General features: G+C 47.0%; 1 protein-coding gene across 1 annotated transcript in view; it reads left to right on the forward strand.

Annotated features, from left to right (window-relative positions):
- The window catches only part of LOC137540937 (polycystin-1-like), a 228,347-nt gene that overhangs the window by 10,522 nt on the left and 196,597 nt on the right, over window positions 1-21,228 (forward strand). The window contains exons 3-9 of the mRNA XM_068262113.1: window positions 1,363-2,053; window positions 2,235-3,740; window positions 3,842-5,063; window positions 9,070-9,141; window positions 12,562-12,633; window positions 13,397-14,135; window positions 20,416-20,494. Coding sequence (XP_068118214.1) covers window positions 1,363-2,053; window positions 2,235-3,740; window positions 3,842-5,063; window positions 9,070-9,141; window positions 12,562-12,633; window positions 13,397-14,135; window positions 20,416-20,494 — 4,381 coding nt within the window. The remainder of the gene's footprint in view (window positions 1-1,362; window positions 2,054-2,234; window positions 3,741-3,841; window positions 5,064-9,069; window positions 9,142-12,561; window positions 12,634-13,396; window positions 14,136-20,415; window positions 20,495-21,228) is intronic.

Genomic DNA, 21,228 nt, shown 5'->3' on the forward strand with positions numbered 1-21,228 from the left:
TCCTGCGGTCGCAATTTCTAAAAGGCATAGGGTGGCCGTTTATATATCATTGGAAAGAGGAGAAAGAGAGCTTTAAAATGATATGCATCTTTCCTGTCAAACTCCCTGGCAGCATACTACGGGGTTAGTCCCGCCCCCTAACCCCCATCAGGACTTGTCACTATAAATCTTTGCCCTGCCCCTCTCTCCCCTGCTTTTTTTTTCCGTCCTACCCTCAGGACTGTTACTTTTGGTGAGGAAGTATTTTTTCCGTTTTTTCCAATTTTTCAGAATCTAACTTTATTTTTATTTTTTCCATTTTTTTTTATTTTTCCCTTACCTGGCTGTTTTCCTGACAGCCGCCACGCTAAATGCCTCCGGCGTGATGCCCCGCTGTATGCCTCTAAATGAGAGCTTGGCGGGAAGGGCCCCTCTTTCTGCTGGTCTTTCTGGGGCAGGTTTCGGGCTCTAGTACGCTGCAATGCGGCGGAACTTTGATGGGGCAGGGACAAGATGGCGTGCGCTCCACTGTGGAGCGCGCTAGCTTCCGGCGGTGGACGGCAGGAGGAAGTGCGTCATGGGCAACCCCAGGCCAATCAGAGGACGCACAGACACGTGTCAGAAAGCCGGAAGCTATATTAGCGTGCGGCTCGCCGTGAACGGGGCTGGCGGCTCGAGACAGACATTCTACAGAGTGGTGAGTGGGCTGGAGCCCGGACTTTACAAATTGCAATGTAGATACACAGTTTGCTCTTGCCATGCGTGTATTTGTGAATTGCATAAAGTGGTTGTTCTTATGTATGCTCCCACTATAGGTGTACACGGGGTGCATCAGCCTGCACACCTGCCGTCCAGCCTAATACACAGAGCGGTTAGCTCAGGTATAACAGTTAACTGTGTGGATTTTGTGTAATGCCCTGTAAATTATGCCATCACATCTACATTCTCTTTTCTTTCATAGTTTAAAGAGAAGAGAGTATGGATGATTCCGCTGCCCCTATAAATGACCAGCTACCTGATAATAGGTAAGGGATAGCGAATGGTTTTTGATAGGAGGAGGCGGGGAAATAGTTCTGATACTGAACAATACCCCTTTTTTTCTTTTTCTCTTTTTGTCTCTTCTGTGTTAGCCCCTCACAACCAGAAGAAGGCACCTCAAGTGGAAGCCGTAAGGCATCTTCAAGATCTTCTAAGCCCTCTCAGAGATCTGAGCATAGAGGGGAAAATACGGGCAAATCCTCCAGCACACCCAAAGAATGTTGGGCATGTGGGGACAGAACAATGCCTGGGAAATTGGTCTGCAAATCATGCTTTTACACAATCCCTACGGAGGAAGGGGAAAGTTTCCAGGATTTACCAACACTTATACATGATATTGTACAGCAGTCTTTAAGGGAGCAACTACCGGGTCCGAGCTCTGTAGCAGGAAGTGTAGAGATCGAGGAGGCTGCCTCCACAGATTGTATAGAAGCAGAAGACGGAGTGGCAGTCGGATTCGACTTTGCATTAGTGCCTCCCTTCGTAAGGTCGGTAAGGGAGGCAATTGAGTGGGAGGAAGAGGAGGAACCCCCGGCTAAGAAACGCTACTTCCCACATTTGAAGAAGAAGCCAATAAGCTTCCCAGTCATGGACGAAGTGAATGAGCTGATATTGGATGAATGGTCAAAGACTGATAAAAAGGCACCCTTATTGAATCGAATGACAAAGTTATACCCATTGGAGGGCAACTTAATTCCTCAGCTAGAGACACCTCCTACAGTCGATGCAGCTGTTATGCGGCTAGCGAAACACGTGACACTCCCCTTGGAGGATTCAGTGTCGTTCAAAGATCCATTAGACAGGAAAATGGACTCTGAATTAAGAAGAGCTCACATTAATATAGGAGCAGTTTGTAAACCAGCGATAGCTCTAACGTCTGTATCCCGTGCTATTAGAGCATGGGCGGACAACATGGAGGGAGCAATCCAGGGAGACGTAGACCGCAAGACCCTCCTGTCAGCCTTAGAAGAGTTTCGCTTAGCTTCAGACTTCGTCGGTGAGGCGGCTTTTGACATTATTCGGTCCGCAGCTAGAGGTATTCAGAATACAGTGACTATTAAGCGCGCGTTATGGCTCAGACCTTGGAATGCAGATCCTAATTCCAAGGCTGGGTGGTGTAAGATACCGTTCGACGGCTCCAATTTATTCGGGGATAAACTGAACTCAGCGATCTCGAGGGTGACGGGAGGGAGGTCTGGAATGCTCCCTCAAGATAGGAAACAAAGAAGACCTCGGCCAGCCGACAGAAGACAATTCCAATACAGGTCAAGAGATTATAGATCTACGAGAAACAATCAGCCCTTTCGAAAGCCTTGGCAATCTACACAATCCACACTATCAAAATTTAATAAGCAACGAACCTCAGGAGGTACAGCGCAACCCACTAAATCCTTCTGAGATGACGCCCGCCCAGCTGGAGCCAGTGGGTGGAAGGCTCCAGGAATACTATCTACTGTGGGCGGAGAACATAAGGGATCAGTGGGTATTAGACACGATAAGGAGAGGACATACATGGATGTTCAAGTCGGATCCACCTCAGCGTATCTTTATCCGAACGGAAATTCCCAAGTCAGACCAAAGAAGGGACATTCTTACCCAATACGTCAGCGAACTTTTTCAAAAGAGGGCGATAGTAAGGGTGAAGGAGGAGGAAAAGTATTCGGGCCTCTACTCGCCCCTGTTCTTTGTCGCCAAAAAATCGGGGGAATTACGCCCGGTACTAGACTTAAGGTTATTAAATCTACATATACGCCAGGATTGCTTCAAGATGGAGACGTTACAAAGCATCATTCCATCAATTCAATTAGGAGACTGGTTAATATCAGTAGACCTTTCAGACGCATACCTGCATATCCCAATTCACACACGTTATCAGAAATATCTCCGTTTTGCTGTAGGCGAGGAACATTTCCAATTCAGGGTACTCCCGTTTGGCATCTGCACGGCTCCCAGAACGTTCTCAAAGGTACTGGTTACGCTAATAGCGCTACTCAGACAGAGGGGGTTACAGGTCCACCACTACCTGGACGACATCCTGCTGATAGCGCAATCCAAGCAGAAACTGTTGGAGCACAAGGAGACTTTACTACACACCCTACAGCAATTCGGATGGTTAATAAATTGGGACAAGAGCAAGTTGACTCCGGCACAAACATTAATCTTCCTGGGAGCAGAGATAGATACAGTCCACAATGCGGTCAGACTCCCGCAAGAGAAGGTACAGACAATATTACGAAGAGTCAACAGTGTCAAGATCATGGACTCCCTATCGGCCAGACAGTGCCTGGCATTGTTAGGAACATTGACAGCGACAATTCCCATGGTGAAATGGGCGAAATGGAATATAAGGGAGTTCCAGACAGGCTTCTTGCACCAGTGGCAGGGAGAGAACTACTTTCAGAGGATCCAGATGGTGCCAACAATGATACATCAATTAAAATGGTGGACGAACGTGGCAAATTTACGCAATCATCACAACATCATACCACCCCGACCAATGCTAATAACCACAGATGCCAGCCAGTGGGGGTGGGGAGCGCACATGGACAAACGAGTAGCCCAAGGAGTATGGACCACACATACGCAAAATGTACCAGCGAACATAATAGAACTGAGAGCAGCATACGAGGCATTGAGGTTCTTTCACAGGGAGATCAGGGGAGCAAATGTTATATTAAGAATGGACAATACAACGGCGGTGGCATACGTCCAAAATCAGGGAGGTACGCACAGCAGGACACTACTGCAGGAGGTAGCCCCCATAATGAACTATGCGCAACGCAACTTAGCACTACTACAGGCAGTACACATCCCAGGCTTGCAGAATCAGTTAGCAGATGCTTTGAGTCGCAGAAACATAGACCACAAGGAATGGACGCTAAAGCAAGAAATATTCCTACAGATATGCTCCAAATGGGGACTCCCATCAATAGACCTGATGGCAACCGCCTCGAACACAAAGTGCCCGTTATTTCTGTCCAGGCACAAGTGCCCACAAGCTGCAGGTTGGGATGCATTAACAGCTCCATGGACGTTCAAACTAAATTATGCGTTCCCACCAACACCACTGATACATCGGTTACTGAAGAGAATACAGAGGGAGAGAGTGGTAGTACTCGCCGTGATACCATACTGGCCCAGGAGACCCTGGTTCTCTCTCTTACAGACATTAGCCACTGCACCTCCCATGAAGTTACCATGCCCACACGACATGCTTTATCAGGGAGAAATACTGCATCCTTACCCAAGGATTCTGAATTTGATGGCATGGAGACTGAGCGGAGCAAACTCATCTCTTTAGGATGCTCACCTACAGTGATTGATACACTCCTTAGAGCGAGGAAAAATTCAACCAATCTGTCATATCACAGGACATGGAGAAGATTCCTTGAATTCATAGAGGAGCGCCAACTTAATATTGCTTCAATACAAGTGAACAGTGTACTAGACTTCCTGCAAAGGGGGCTTGAGCTTGGCTTGGCCCTGAGGACCATCAAGGGGCAAATATCAGCTCTATCAGCACTAACATCAATAAGATGGGCCGTACACCCGCTAGTAGTACAGTTTGTGCAAGCGGTAACAAAAATAAAACCACCAATTAAGAAATGGTACCCGCAATGGGATTTACCCCTTGTACTGCAGGGACTATCTAGTGAACCTTTTGTACCACTGTCGGAGTGTAATTTACAAAACCTAACATTGAAGACTGTGTTCCTTACGGCTATAACCTCCGCCAGGAGAGTGTCGGAGTTACAGGCACTAAGTTGTGAGGCGCCGTTTACTGAATTCTTTCCAGATAGAGTAACTCTGAGGCCAATGCAGGGGTTTATCCCCAAGGTAGCGACTTCGTTTCACTTCAATCAGGAATGGAGTCTCCCACAATTCTTGAATCCTGACAGTGACAGACCAGAGGACCTTAGTATACCGGAAATCTTGAGAGAATATATTATGAGAACATCAGAGATTCGGAAATCAAAAAGATTGTTTGTCATTCCGGATGGACACCGCAAGGGACAGGCTGCGACTGTAAGAACAATTGCCAACTGGTTAGTGAGGGCGATCAGGATAGCACACGGGGTGATGGGCAAGTCTCCACCGGATCACCTGACGGCACACTCTACAAGATCGATTTCAACCTCATGGGCAGCCTTCAGTAACACTTCGCCCGAGATAATTTGCCGAGCAGCAAACTGGTCGTCACAAAACACTTTTATAAGACATTACAAAGTAGACCCGGCAGGCTTGTCTACGGCTCAGTTTGGGAAAGACGTGCTTTCGTCCATAAGGGCCTTGAAACATTAGAGGATTAAGAGGGTTAAGACATATATGAATAAATATAGTTCTAATCTTGCATGAATATACTGTTGTCCCTCCCTTCTTTCTGCTACATGCTAGTTAAGTCCCCGTAGTATGCTGCCAGGGAGTTTGACAGGAAAACGGAAAATTGTATACTTACCTACAGGTAATTTTCCTTTCCTGTTGAACTCCATGGCAGCATACGGAGGACCCACCCAGACTAGCGACAGTATTGGCAGGACTAATAAAAAAGCAGGGGAGAGAGGGGCAGGGCAAAGATTTATAGTGACAAGTCCTGATGGGGGTTAGGGGGCGGGACTAACCCCGTAGTATGCTGCCATGGAGTTCAACAGGAAAGGAAAATTACCTGTAGGTAAGTATACAATTTTCCGTTTTCCATAGTTACTGCACTGCCCAGAGTCCCTTTAACCATTATACCATCCAGCCACCGCTGACAGGATGGCGAGGGCTGGTTTATGTGCTAAAGGGGCCCCTTTGACTCTGAATGGGGCCCCAAGCGACTGCTTTTGTTGCCTGGTTGGTAATCCGGCCCTGGCATCTGGCAAAGATTTCTGTCTGATGGGGAGTTCAGCTCCATAGAATAGACTGTGTAGGTGTGGCTCTCCTACTACATGGAAGGGGGTAAAATTGGTCTGTGATCTTTCATTTTCAAAAGACTATGGTCTGATGTGTGTATGAGCCTTTAGCCAAGCTTTAGTGGGAGGGCCGGGCTACATACCAATATACAGCAGCTATAGGAAGTGATTCTGATGCTAAAACCAGAATATTTAATGTAAAAGTGGGTATCCTGAATAATTTACTGCATTCCACTATATGTTTTGCAGTTCCTTTTTAACCTCCTTAATGGTAACGCAGAGTGAGGGCTCATTTCCACTATCGCGAATCCGCATGTGTTTTTCGCATGCAAATTCGCATAGCAATACAAGTGAATGGGACTGTTTAGGGCCCATTTCCACTATTGCTAATTCCACTTCCATTTCCACTATTGCGAATTCGCATGTGAATGGGACTGTTTCCACTTGTCAGGATTCCTTTGCGTTTTTCTGTGCAGAAAAAAATTTGCATGGCAGAGCCATCAGAATTCGCATACCGCATACCGCTATGCGAATTGCATACAATGTATTTAATAGGAAATTCGCATGAGGTTTGAGTATGCGAATTTGCATAGAAACAATGGAAAAGCACACCAGCACTGCCATGGTTAAATTCGCATGCATCGTCATCCATGCGAAATCGCATGAAAATTCGCATAGACCCGTCTGCGAATTTCGCATCCGCATGCGAATTTTTACCGCGGCGATTCGCACCGCACAAGTGGAAATGTAGCCTTCGGCCCCTTTCACACCAGAGGGTTTTTTCGGCGTTTTAACGCCACGGCCGAAGTTGGCGTTTTCCTAGGTAAAAGGAAAGTCCATAGACTTTCATTTTAACATTCACACTTAACGCCGCGTTTTGGAGCGTTGCGTTTCAACGCTCCCAGGCGCTTTTTCTGGGCCTACCGCGGCGTTTCTCATTACAATTGATACTAATGTATGGGCGTTAAAACGCCTTAAAAACGCCAGCAGCCAAAACGCAGCGTTTTGCCTTTTCTCTGCTGCCTGTAGTGTGAAATCCGCAGCTCAGAGCAGTAACCCTGAGCCTGACTCTGGGTAGCCACCTTGAGCTATATGGAGTCTGTAACTCGCCTCTCCCAAGATACAGAGGCTGGCAGCCTTTCTTCTTCAGGTCCACGGAGGCTCTCTATCCCTCTGGTGAGATCACTGTCTGTCGCCATGACGACTATATGATTATAGGGGTAGAGCGACACCCAGTGGACGGAGGGAGAATTGCAGCGCTGGATCCAGGGGAGGTGAGTAATGTGCAGGGCTGCTGCAGATCACTCTAGTGGTATGATCTACACCATACAATTTTTTGTGCAATTCGACTCATCGATTCAATTCATTCCGACATGTCCGATCGAGATTCGATTGGTAGTGTGATCGATTTGCCATTGTTTTGCAATGACCTTCGACCACACTTTTGAATCGAATTGAATCCCGATCGGACATGTTGGATTGAATCGAATCGATGAATCAAATCGCACAAAAAATTGTATGGTGTAGATGGGGCTTAAAAGCTTATGGAAAAATTGCACTGCTTTAAGACCATAAAATCCGGAAGTAATCATACTGCCAGGGAGGTTAAACTTTTTATTTATCAGGTGAATATCAAATGTCACAAGTGAAAAGGTGTTATTTGTTTGGCACTTCCCCTCCCTGTTGTACTGCAATGTGGTAAAATTATAGACTTTTAAGGTAGCCATACACTGGTTGATTTGCCATTAGATCGACCAGCTGACAGATCCCTATCTGATCGAATCTGATCAGAGAGGGATCGTATGGCTGCCTTTACTGCAAACAGATGGTGAACCGATTTCAGCCTGAAACCGTTTACAATCTGTTGAGCTGCTCCTGCTGCCTGTCCCCCCCCCCCCCCCCCTTCCCCGTATACATTACCTGAAGCTGGCTCCGGGTCCTCTTCTCCGCACCGCATCCCAGCGTACACTGTGTCACTCCGTGACCAGGAAGAGCGCCCTTTATTTGAACTTCCTGGTCACTGCAGTGACACAGGAAGTTAATGTACGCTGGGATGGAAGCAGGAACAGAGCGGAGAAGACGCGGAGAAGATGCCCGGGAGCCAGCGTCAGGTAATGTATACCTGATCGGATCGGCCGCCGCTAGCGACGCGCTCCTTACACGCGGGCGATCGATGGTATTTTTCCGCACGGCGCGATCGACGGACCGATCCGATTTCGGGAGGAAATCGGATCGGCGGGTACGTTTAGCGCAAACGATTGGCAGCAGATTCGATCCCAGTGATCGAATCTGCTGTCGAAACGGCCGTAAATCGGGCCAGTGTATGGCCAGCTTAATGCTGGGTTTACACCATACAATTTTCTGTTAGATTTACCTGCCAGATAGATAAAGTTCAACATGTTGGAAATGTATCTATCTTACGATCTATCTGCCTAGCAATTAGGCATTGTTCTACTCAGCAGGAGATAAACAGAAGACAATGCACCAGAGATAATGACCATTCTCTACAGAAAATAATCTAATTATGCATCTATCTATCTAACAGAAAATTGTATGGTGTAAACCCAGCATACGCACACTAGATCAAAGTCATTTGAAAAATCAGACAATGGTCTCAATTCACTAAAGGTGCGTACACACGCACGACAGCAGCCAACGACGTCGGCAGCTCCCGCTGGGCGGGTTTTCAGCAGACTGTAGTGCGTGTGTACGCACTGTCGGCGGACTGATAAGGCTGTTCCTGAACGATCCGCCCGGTGAATTCTGTAGTTATTTTAAGGATTGAAGAGATCTCTCCTCAACTTGAAGTCAGAATAGTAATTTAGGTTTAGTGAATACTACGGGCTTGATTCACTAAACCGTGGTAAGTCATATCACTGCCGTTTTCGCTCGCATTTTCACGTTTGCGCTCAATCACGAATTTGCGTGCGAAAACGGCCATGATATGAGTTATTATGGTTTAGTGAATCAAGCCCCACATGCTTATCACCATGGTGATAAAACTAGAAACAGCTCAGAAACATTATTAAAGACAGGAGATAAGCTTAGTGAATTGAGGCCATTGGCTGTTTTCACCGCTTCAGATGACAATCATAAAAATAAATAGTTCTGCCCTATCCAACTGGCGGATTAATTCAGACGTCATTTTTTTTCTTTTTAGGGATCTTTCAGGAAACCAGCTGACGGTGTTCCGCACGCGAGTCCTGAGTGAGCACCGCAACATCCGAGAGCTGTGAGTACAAAGTGCCGGAGATCAGGTTTGGTAGCCTCTGCTGGAGCAATACACAATAAGCTAGTATTTTTACTACCGGCCAATGCTACCTGATGCAATCTCTTAATTGGTTTCAAGCAGAAGAGTCCATTTTGTCTAAATAAAAAAATGCTATGGCGCATAAAGCTACTCAAGTCATATTGTTATTTAATGCTTTCCAATCTGCTGTGTGGAGATGGTACCAGGAAGGGCCCCTCCCTCCCAAAACTGTACCCATTATGTTGGTAGTAGGAAATTGTCCAACATGTCCTGGTACCCTGGTGTATTCCGAGTTCCAGGGCCGGCCTTAGGTTTCACAGCGCCCTGAGCGAAGCCTGATTTTGGTGCCCCCCCATTCATCCTCTTCATGTAGGCAGATCCCCCTTTAGTATATATAGGCAGACTCCCCCCTTTAGTGTATGTATAGGCTAGTCTTGCAGATCCCCTTTTAGTGTATACAGGCAGATCCCCCAGCCCCTCCCCCCTAAAGTATCTAAGCAGCCACAAATCCCCCCTTTAGCGTAGGGAGGCAGTTGGGGAACCTTACTTTTTGCTGGTCTTCTCTGTCATACAGTATACTGTCTGTGCAGACTTGCAGTGACAGTGCCGGTGTCACTGGGAACAGGAGATGAGGAGAAGATGGCCAGGAATCAGGACTCGGACAGGAGTGACAACTCTCTTGCTCTCCACACGTGCTGCGCGCTTCCAGGGGGCAGCTTGCATCTCCCACTTTCACTGAAGCAGGCTGAGCCATGATCCAATTAGCAATCGCATTCGCCAGGGGTGGAGTTACTTGGCCCCACACTCCGCAAGAGGCAGTGCCACAGCAGCCGTTTCCTTTCCTGGTTTTCGCCCCCATCACCCCCTGTGGCACCAGGGTGGAGCCACGGTCGGACTGCGACCCTGGGGGCCCACCAGAGAAATTTCAACCTGGGGCCCACATATCCCATAATTGCGGTGAAAAAAAAATGTATCATGGACAGGGCCAAATGTACATAGCAGCATTGTAATTCAGAAACACCACTGCCTAGCAAAACTTTGCATAGCGCCCTCCTCCAATATAATGTAATGTCCTAGTTACCATACATATGACATTGATTAGACTGTGAGCTCCTCTGAGGACAGTCAGTGACATGACTATGTACTCTGTAATGTGCTGCAGAAGGTGTCAGTGCTGTATAAATACATAATAATATGGTAGGACATTAGACTATGACTATGGTAGGATTAGAGTGTCAGCTCCTCTGAGGACAGTCAGTGACATGACTATGTACTCTGTAATGTGCTGCAGAAGGTGTCAGTGCTATATAAATACATAATAATATGGTAGGACAGACTATGACTATGGTAGGATTAGATTGTGAGCTCCTCTGCGGACAGTCTGTGACATGACTATGTGCTTTGTAATGTGCTGCAGAAGATCATGTCAGTGTTATATAAATGCATAATAATAATATGGTAGAACATTAGAGGGATGCATGTAGTGAGGCAAAGAAGGTGGGCACAGGGGGGGGGGGGAGCATGAAAGGTGGGCACAGGGGGGGACGCATGGAAGGTGGGCACAGGGGGGGGGACGCATGGAAGGTGGGCACAGGGGGGGGACGCATGGAAGGTGGGCACAGGGGGGGACGCATGGAAGGTGGGCACAGGGGGGACGCATGGAAGGTGGGCACAGGGGGGACGCATGGAAGGTGGGCACGGGGGGGGGGGGGATGCAAGGAAGGTGGGCACAGGGGGGATGCATGGAAGTGGAAGGTGGGCACAGGGGGGGGGGGGGACGCATGGGGAAGGTGGGCACAGGGGGGGGATGCATGGAAGGTGTGCACAGGGGGGGGGATGCATGGAAGGTGTGCACAGGGGGGGGGACGCATGGAAGGTGGGCACAGGGGGGGGGGGACGCATGGAAGGTGGGCACAGGGGGGGGGACGCATGGGGAAGGTGGGCACAGGGGGGGGGACGCATGGGGAAGGTGGGCACAGGGGGGACGCAGGAAGGTGGGTACAGGGGTTGTAAGGAAGGTAGGAAGGTGAGCACAGCGCAGCATGCAAGGAACGTGGGCACAGTAGGATGCCAGGAGAGTAGTCACACAGAGAGATGCACAGGGAGAGAGGGTGGACACAGGACAGAGATGAACACAAGAACAGAGATCAAGTGGCAAAAACAAGAAGCCAGAATATATCACCTCATCCTCCCTGGCTGAGTGTCCCTCAGTCTGGCTGTGTCTCTGCTCTCACCTCCATGTAAGGCTCACAGGCTATCTAGTTGTTATCTCTGTCTCCGATCTCCCCCTCCGTGTACAGCTGCCGGATGGGTCTGCCTGCGTCTCTGATCTTCCTCTCTCCTCCATGTGCAGCTCCCAGTGCTCGGCTCGCTCCACTGCTCCTCATTCCTCTTGTAAATCTAAATTTCGCGCCACAGTAGCTGCGGAACGCTGACACGCAGCTGATGAAACATCAAGAGGGGAGGAAGCAGGAGGAGGAGGGGTAGGCAGTGCCCTGGTCCTTCTGCTGCTAATCAGCAGCAATGTATTGACAAACACGTGTGAAAATTACTGGTTCTGATGGGTCAGTACGACCCTGGGCGGAGCTACCACGGAAGATGGATCTGCTGCTAGTACCTGCAGGCTGCAGCCAAGTAGATATGCGGCCAGAACGGCAGGAGCGCCCCCCTGGAAGCCAGCGCCCTGAGCGATCGCTCTGGTCGCTCAGGTCAAAGGCCGGCCGTGCCGAGTTCCTTTCACTGGAACTAAGGGGGAAAGTCTAACCCCTGGAAAACAAACCCACGCAATATCCACTTTCACCAAACTTTACAGTTGGCACAATGCACTCAGGCAAGTAACACACTGCTGGCATCTGTATACATTGGTGCTTGATTTTATACACCTGTGGCCACACAAGTGATTTTGGGACATCTTAGTTAAGTGATCTGGTCATTTGATGTATGACCAGATCGAGCATTAGATAGATCCCTCTCTGATCAAATTAGATCAGACCGGGATCTGTTGCCTGGCCACACACTGCACAGTGACCTGCAATAGATTTCCGGATTAAATCTATTCGGAATCATCCTGCCACCCCCAAGTGTGCCAGAGCAGTCGAGCCTTTCAACTGATGTTTTTCTAACATTCCCGATTGATCCATTCGAACGATTGCAGCCAGAAATTGATAGAAAAATCGACCTGGGAAGCCGTGTTGCAGCACCGATTCTCTTCTGATTCTATATCATTATTGAATCGAAAGGTGGATCGGACTGCAATATCGAGTGATATATGAGCACCCTTGTAGGTCCACTGTAACTGAAGGATTGAATTTCACTTTTTTTTACATGATAAGAGATTCTTAGTTAGGAAATATTAACTTCATTTTATATCCTGATATACATTTTTCTTTTTTGTGTGCACAGCAATCTGAGTCACAACCAGATTTCCATCATTGAAGAAGTGGGGGTGACTTCCCTACCCCAGCTACAGATACTGTGAGTATGTGGGATTCATTACATGGATGAGTGGCAGTTTCATGAGTAGAACTCTTGTAGAAATGCACAACCATCAATGAAGTGATGTGCCTGGCAAATGGGTCACCAGTCCAGTAGCAATCAAAGTGTAGAAGCCGGCACCATCCGTGTATTTCACACTGCGTATTGGCGGTAGCTGCGCAGTGCGGAGACCACACCGCCAAAAACAGACCATCGGGGATTACTGCGTTAACGCGCGGTAATCCCCATCTGGCAGCAGGCCAATCAGGAAGTGCGACTCTCACTTCCTGTGTGTATGACAAAATACGCTTCCGTGCATGCGCGACGCGTAAAACTTGCAATGGTTATTTTAAAATGCGAGTCACCATAGACTTGCATGGTCTGCCGCAGAAGTCGCACAGTAATGTAGGTATGCGCTCGCGTTAGATTGGGGACTTCTGGCTAATCGCATCACGTGTAGTGTGATAGGCCCCATAGACTTTCATTGCCGAAGTGTTAGGCTGTGGTAAAATGCTGTACCGTGCATTTGTGAAAGGCCCCTTAAAGAGAACCTGAGATGGGGTCCCTGCCATAAAATATACATACTGGACTTCCGGTTCCGGCGCCTGGATGGAGAGAGGCTGATCGCGGAGCTCCGCTAGCCGTCCCTCCCGCTGGAGATCCCCAGCACAAATAAAGCGCCCCGCTCACCTGCAAAAGCCACCGGAAGGCACCCGGACCCCGCAGCTAGAGTCTCCAGCCATATGGACCGCTACATAACAAGGTCCACGACCAAACAGCTCCCAGGCACGGAAGACGCCATTCCCAATATGGCCGCCGAACCCTCCTCCCCTCAGCCTGAGCAGCTCCACACCATGCAGGCCTCAGAACAATGCTTGGCGCCGACACAGACCCCGGAGGATGAGAGCCGACAAAGTGATACAGGTGGGAGTGGGAGAGGGGACATAAACTATCAGACCTTGGCAGCAGCAGTGGTAGAGAAGCTGGCGCCAGAACTACAGGCAGTAATACAGGCTGCCATAGACCACACACTGAAAGATGTTGGCCTCAGACTTCAGTTGCATGACCATCGCTTAGATCAGGCAGAAGCGCGCATTCAGCAAATAGAAGATGATAGGGCCAAGGAGGTGAAGGGAGATAAGCAGCTGCGGGCAGAGCATAAGCAGATGCAAGAGAAGCTCCAAGATCTAGAGAACCGATCAAGGCGTAACAACCTTAGAGTGGTGGGACTACCCGAGACCATGACAGCGCAGGCCCTCCGAGATTTCTGCGCATCTACTCTCCCCAAAATGCTGGGGTTTAAGAGAGGCTGTAAAGTAGAACGTGCCCACAGAGTGGGTCCCCCGCGACAAGCTTCAGACAAAAGACCTCCGCGCCTGGTACTGGCAAGATATCTGGATTTCGCTGAGAAAAATGAAATGCTACGGGCATATAGGGAATTAGATCACCCACTAGAGCACCAGAACACTCAGATCCGTATCTTTAATGATTATTCTGCAGAGGTATCAAAAAAACGTCAAACCTTCAATCCGGCCTGTGCACTATGTATCCAAAAAAAATGGAAATTTGCACTACAATACCCAGCTATACTAAGGGTCACAGACGATGAAGGCGAAACGCATGTTTTCCAGTCACCTACTGAGGCCATGTCCTTTTTGCGCGCAGATAATGCTACGCCTGATTGACAACACTCAAATACAGCAGGCAGGGGGCGCTGCCTTATCACGAAAATTGTGTTTCTTCAATCTGTTATGTTGACAGGTTCTGACTTTATTACTAGTTCTTTGTTCATCTCGTTTGGGGACGTCCCCTCAATTTCCTAGATCCATAAGATACTCCAAAATCACAGTTAAGGATCTGAAACTGGCGGGAGGGATGTCTCTGGAGACGACTGGATGAAGGGACCACCCAGGGAAGAAGAGAAGTCACGTAGATATGTTTTCGTTTGGTGGTTATACACTTTTTTTTCTTTTTTTCTTTTTTTTTTCCTCAGCTTACCAGCAAGGAAAAGGGACCTTACGGGGACACCTAGGAGCAGCTTAGCTTCCACTTCAAATTACTTGTCAGCTGGGGGAAATGGGAAGGGGAGGGGGAGGGCTGTTTTGGGGGGGATCTGTCATCTCGAGAGCAAAAATAAAGTAACTGTGATATATGTATATATGGCACCAGACGATTTGATCCATAGCACATCATTCACATGGCGCTAATGATAACGTCATGGAACGTTAAGGGCCTGAGGTCACCGGGCAAACGCTCAATAGTGCTTCGCCATCTCAAAAAAATTAAAACGGATGTAGCATTACTCCAGGAATGCCATCTGTCACAAGATCAATTCAAATTCATGCAAAAATCATGGGTGGGTCAGGTTTTTGGATCTCCGGCTAAGGGGCGCAAATCAGGGGTGCTAATTTTACTAAAGAAATCACTTCAAGGTCAAGTTCAGGCCCATAAGTGCGACACTGAGGGTAGATGGCTGTGGATCAAATTATGCCTAGCAGGAGAAGAGATAGTGCTGTTTAATGTATATGCTCCTAATGAAGAGAATAAATCTTTCTTTAATGAGATTACGAAGGAAGTGCTAATGTTAGGGGGGGCTAAAATTATACAAGGAGGAGATTTCAACGCCATTATTAATACTCATGAAGATAGATCCAGGAGAGTACCAGCTAGCAGTCTCACCCTAACAAAGTCAAAACTACTAAATGACTATGTCGCGTCTACCTCCCTGTGTGACAGTTGGAGACAGCTACACCCAGACGGGGAGGAATTTACATTTCACTCCATCCCTCACAATGTTTGGTCCCGCCTGGACTATCTAATGGTGTCGCCTTCGGTAATGCCCCAAGTAGAACAATCAGAAATACTTGATCTGGTCATTTCTGACCATGCCCCAATACAACTAGCTTTCTCTCCCTTAATCCCAAGAGGCACTGATATCATCTGGCGTTTTCCTTCATATCTATACGAGGATGAAGGCTTTGCCCAACTATTAATACAATGGTGGTGGGAATACAAGGATGATAATGCCGCACATAATAATGATATATTTCTATTTTGGGAAGCGGCCAAACCGACGCTCAGAGGGAGAATAATCAGCTATGTAGCGGGCAGGAGGAAGAAATCTCATGAAACCTATACCTCTTCAATGGAAGAGCTGCGGTCCGCCCATAAAAATTACCTTACAAACCCTTCCCCTGAATCGCGGGTAAAATGGATAGCAGCAAAAAAAAAGTCAGACACCGACTTCAAAGTCAGAGAAAGGTATCTAAAATCGTACAGGGATCTGTACTTTTATAAATTTGGAAATAAAATGGGAACACTCCTGTCTAGAATGTCCAAACCCCCACATACAACAACAGTAATAACCAATTTAAGATCTTCTACAGGGCAGATATGCACCAATCCCAAAGCAATTAGTCAAATATTTAGGGACTTCTATAAAAAACTATATGAACAACCACAATCACAACACTTTGAGCCCCAATACCCCCTATGGTTCGATCAACTATCTCTACCCTCCCTATCTGAGGAAGAACAACAATCACTGAATGCACCCATCTCCCCAGAGGAGGTCAGAGGCACAATTAAGAGACTAGCCAATAAGAAAGCCCCAGGACCCGATGGCCTTACTCCAGAGTTTTATAAAATTCTGAAGCAAGAGATAGCTCCTTACTTAGCTTCACTGTTTAATAAAATATTGGAAACAGGACATTACCCCTCTTCGGCGAACATGGCCTATATCAAATTACTACCAAAACAAGGAAAGGACCCTCTAGACCCGGGGTCGTATCGACCAATCTCACTGATCAATCAAGATCTCAAACTCCTTTCTAAAATAATGGCGGACCGGTTAGCGGACCTCCTCCCTAAATTGGTAAGTCCGAACCAGGTGGGATTCGTACGAAATCGTTCGGCGATAGCTAACATAAGAAAAGTCCTGATAGCTCAAGATTATGTAAGAGCTTATCCTAAATCCTCTAGCAAATATGCCCTCTTAATGATTGATGCCGAAAAGGCCTTCGACAATGTTAACTGGACCTGGTTAAATAAAGTAATGGACAAAATGAATATCCAGGGGGGAATTAGGAACCTAATTAGGGCAATGCATATAAATCCAACTGCAAGAATTTATACTCCAGGATTTCTCTCTACAGGGTTCCCCCTGGAAAAAGGTACAAGGCAACGCTGTCCCCTATCACCCCTACTTTTCAATCTAGCCTTGGAACCCCTGATCAAATTACTAGAGGAAAAAATACCAGGTATAGAAATTGGTAACGAAGTGATTTCTCAGGCCATGTTCGCAGACGACATTCTTTTATTCTTGAGGGACCCTGCATCTCAGTTAGAGACAGCTCTTAAAATAATCCAAGAAGTGGGCACCTTCAGCGGGTTCAAAATTAATGTATCCAAAAGCGAACTTCTATATCTATCCCCCTTGGCACCTAAGCATAATTTGGACCATCTCTCGGTAAAGGTTAAATCGGTAATCACATACCTTGGCATCAAAATACATAAAGATCCCAACATGCTGTACCCCCTTAATTATGGTCCGTTGTTCAAAGACCTAAAGCGCCAACTACTAAGCTGGGAGAATCTGCCCATTAACCTGGCGGGCAGAGCAGCCCTGATCAAATCAGTGACCTTCGGTAGATTACTCTACCCTTTGCAAACCATTCCGCTGCTGCTAAAACACTCGGACGTAAAAGAACTTAATAGAGCATTTAATAGGTTTCTTTGGAAAAATAAAAAGACAAGGATAGCCCTAAACAAGTTAACACTCCCTAGAATGTGGGGGGGCTTGGCAATCCCGGACATCCGACGATATAATTTAGCGTGTCTAACTAGGCATGTGAGGGACTGGCTAAATAAGACTAGCATTTATTCCAACTACTCTCTCGAGGCGGCCTTCACAGACCCTTGGTCGCTAGCAGGCCTTCTACACACACCTCAAAAGCATATACCCCCAAAACTGAAAAACAGCAAAGTAATTAGAGATACTATCCAGGCCTGGAGGGCAATAAGGAAAATCCTCGGGGCACCTCAACAGATTTCAAAATATATGCCCTTCTGGGGATTACCAGGTTTCCCAGCTAGCTTAGCCCATGGAGGATTCCTGGCCTGGCTGGACAGGGGCATAGAGCGCTTGGGGCAACTCTGTGACATGCGTAAGGGGAGACTTTTCTCATTCCCAGAGATCAGATCTAAATTCAACATTCCTAAGGCCCATTTCTTATATTACTGCCAATTGAAGTCTTTCATACAGACTAAACTGACTAATATTTCAGATATAGCAATGCCAACTCCCTTCGACAGGTTTATCTCTCCGCAAAAGTATCAAGTTTCACTTTCGGAAATTCATTCCAGGTTACAAGAGATTGAGTTGTCAGAAAAGGCACAAAATAATTTATCCAAGTGGAAAAGAGACATTCCCATTGATAATGTTGAGGGAAAAATACTGGAAGGATATAGAATAGTGCATAAAATAGCACCAGGCGAAAACTGGAGGGAGTCACAGTTAAAGCTAATCCATAGAGCAAAATATGCCTTTAACATTAAATACAAGATCCCCCCGGCATGTTACTCGCCGAGATGTCCCAAGTGCTCACTGCAGAATGCAGATATCTATCATTGTCTCTGGGCCTGCCCGACAATAGTTAAGTTCTGGCATGACATTATGGCGTATGCGAAAGCGATGTGCAGGGTTCAATTGAATCTAGACCCACTAATGATGTTGTTCAACTATTTCGAGCCTCAAAGCCAGGATACCCCTGGTGTAACCAGATCCAGTCCGTCCAAACTGACTCATCTGATCGTTATAGCCTCGCGTAAAGTCATCTTTAACAAATGGATTTTCCCCAGCGCCCCGACGGTCTGGGATGTTCAGGAAGAACTTTATCACCTCTTTAACCAAGACAAACTCGAGGCTATTATACAAAAAGATAAGAAAACAGCTAGCTTCTTCAAGAAGTGGAAACTATTTATCCTGGCATCTTTCTCGGACCTAGAAATAAAAGCAATAATGGAACATTTTAAATACACTAAGTGGTATCTGATGAGTCTTTTGCAGGGATCCTTGGGTCGACTCGACATTTCTTAATACTATCAAGAACAACAGCTGCTCCCAGAGATGACAGAGGGGAGGGGGGGGGCTAGGGGGGGGGAGGGAAATGGGAAATCAGGTGGGACCAGTTAAATATTAGAAAAGTTGAACAAATGAACGTTTACAAATGTGATATGCTTAATTGCGTTTCATATCTTAGTATTGTACTAAATCTGTTCGATTTGTTATTATCTCACCCTGTATGGTTGGTGTTATAGATAAAAATAAAAACTATGTTTAAAAAAAAAAAAATATACATACTTGGGGCTTCCTCCAGCCCCCTCTGGCCTGATCACTCCCACGGCGTCCTCTTCTCACTCTCTGTTTCTCTGCAATTGGCCCTCCAGTCCGGGGCCAACTGCGCATGCACGGCCTGGTGCACATGTGCTCTTAACGGATTCACGTCACCTTGGGTGTTCTGTGACTGCGCAGTAGTACAGCACAGGCGCAGAATGCTCCCGGGGACAGGAGCTAGATGGGGAGTGTGCCTGGCTGGACTGCGCTTTTTGGGCGCCAGTTGCGGACGAGCAGAGAGCAAGAAGAGGATGCCGTGGGATCAATTCGCACGGGCCCCCACATGGACCCATCCATACACTTTAAGGATTTTTTATTCAGTACTGCCACATATAAACAACATGACGACTTGGGAGCGTCAGCTCCTTTAACACGTTAGTGACAGACTGATATGGTAATGCAGTAACAAACAGTTTATATACCTACACTATGCTACCGCAGCCAATCAGAGGCTGCCCCTTATTGCCCAACATTGCTCAACATATAGAGCGGACCTGATGTACAACCTATCTACAATTCTAGGAGCCAGTCACCATGGGGCCTACTCACCATGTGACTGGGAGGAGGAGAGAAGTTCTCATCATGCGCAACCCCTTGGAGGAAAGGGAAACGGCAATCGGCCGTGCGTCACTCTTCAGCCCCACCTCTAGGTCACACGGACCTGATGGGGAACTGAAGGCTGGAGGACACACCTCTCTGGCGAAAGCCAGAGGGGGCTGGCAACCAATCCGTGCATGAAAAGGAGGGACCACGCACTTGCACGGCCGCTCCAAAGCACCGCCCACCACTGACCATGTTGCCAAGGAAACCAAGGCCCGCTGCTGGCAAATGATGGCCTTGATTTCCTTGTCAATGTGGTTTTTAATTTTTTTTAATTTTCTTTGAATTTTTTTTTTTTTTATTATTTTCAGATTTACTTTGCTTTAAAAGTAACCCGAGGTGAGACGGATATGGAAGATTTATTTATTGTATTTATAAAGTGCCAACATATTACGCAGAGCTGAATGACATGTTTATTTCCTTTTTGTATAATGCACATTGCCTGGCTGTCCTGCTGATCCTCTACCTCCTCAATTATTTTAAGCCATAGACCCTGAACAAGCATCCAGATGTCTATGACAAATCTGAGAAGATTAGCTGCATGCTTGTTTTCAGGTGTGTGATTCAGACACTACTGCTGCCAAAGAGATCGGCAGGACTGCCAGGCAACTGGTATTGTTTAAAAGGAAATACAGTAAATATGGCAGCTTCCATAGGCCTCACACCTCGGGTTCCTTTTAAGCCCTTTTAAGTCATAATTCTAACCCCCTTCCCAATTCCTTTATTACAGAGATCTTTCGGGCAACCAGTTACCATGTGGCTGTCCATTGCACTATCTAACCTCCCAGCTGGTGAAAGGAGGAAGGGTAGTGATGGACCAGGAGGGGGAAAGATGCCGTGATTCAAGTTTATCACTATTGCCTTGTGGTAAGTCGGTTGGGGTGAAACTGACATATATTGAACAATTGTTGCCCTATTAATGAGATTTTAGGAAAATTGAAAAAAATGAATTGTTTATTTGTTCAGTTGCTATTCAGTTGTGTCTGACTCTTTGCGACCCCCATGGACCATCACACGCCAGGCCCCTCTGTCTTCTACTAAGTGCTAGTGTGATTTTCTAGTGATCGCAAACGTCTCCAAGTAGCTAGATGAGAGAGACCAGGAGCCCAATATTGCAGTATCGGTCATAATAATTGGATATGTAAAATGTAAGTATTATACTCACAAGGATGGGTTGCAATGATCTGCAAACGCCATTCAGGCTTTCTGAAAAATAACCATCCGCGCTGGGTACTCCACGCCTGCTAGGCAAGCTCTGGTTGGTCGCACTCCTTGTGCGACCGACCAGATTATTTTCCTGATTATTGAAAACACTAGTGTTTGCAATGTAAGACCCCGGGTTTGGTTAGTCTAAATACTTTGTTGGAGGTGCCCTAAACAACTAATTACAACTGTATATATCTAGGAGTTAATAGATCTTTGTAAGAATTTATACGTTGGTTGCTATTGGCAACAGCACAACTCACCTTTTACTCCGGCACCAGCAACTCATTAGAGCTGCAACTCACAGCGACAGCATACAGGAGATAGAGCGGAGACAGCCATACTTCACCTTTAAGGGGTTTATTCAGCAATCAGGCATCTTGTGTTTCATCGAGGTG

This window comes from Hyperolius riggenbachi, chromosome 12, assembly GCF_040937935.1.
Source record: "Hyperolius riggenbachi isolate aHypRig1 chromosome 12, aHypRig1.pri, whole genome shotgun sequence".
NCBI lineage: Eukaryota > Metazoa > Chordata > Amphibia > Anura > Hyperoliidae > Hyperolius > Hyperolius riggenbachi.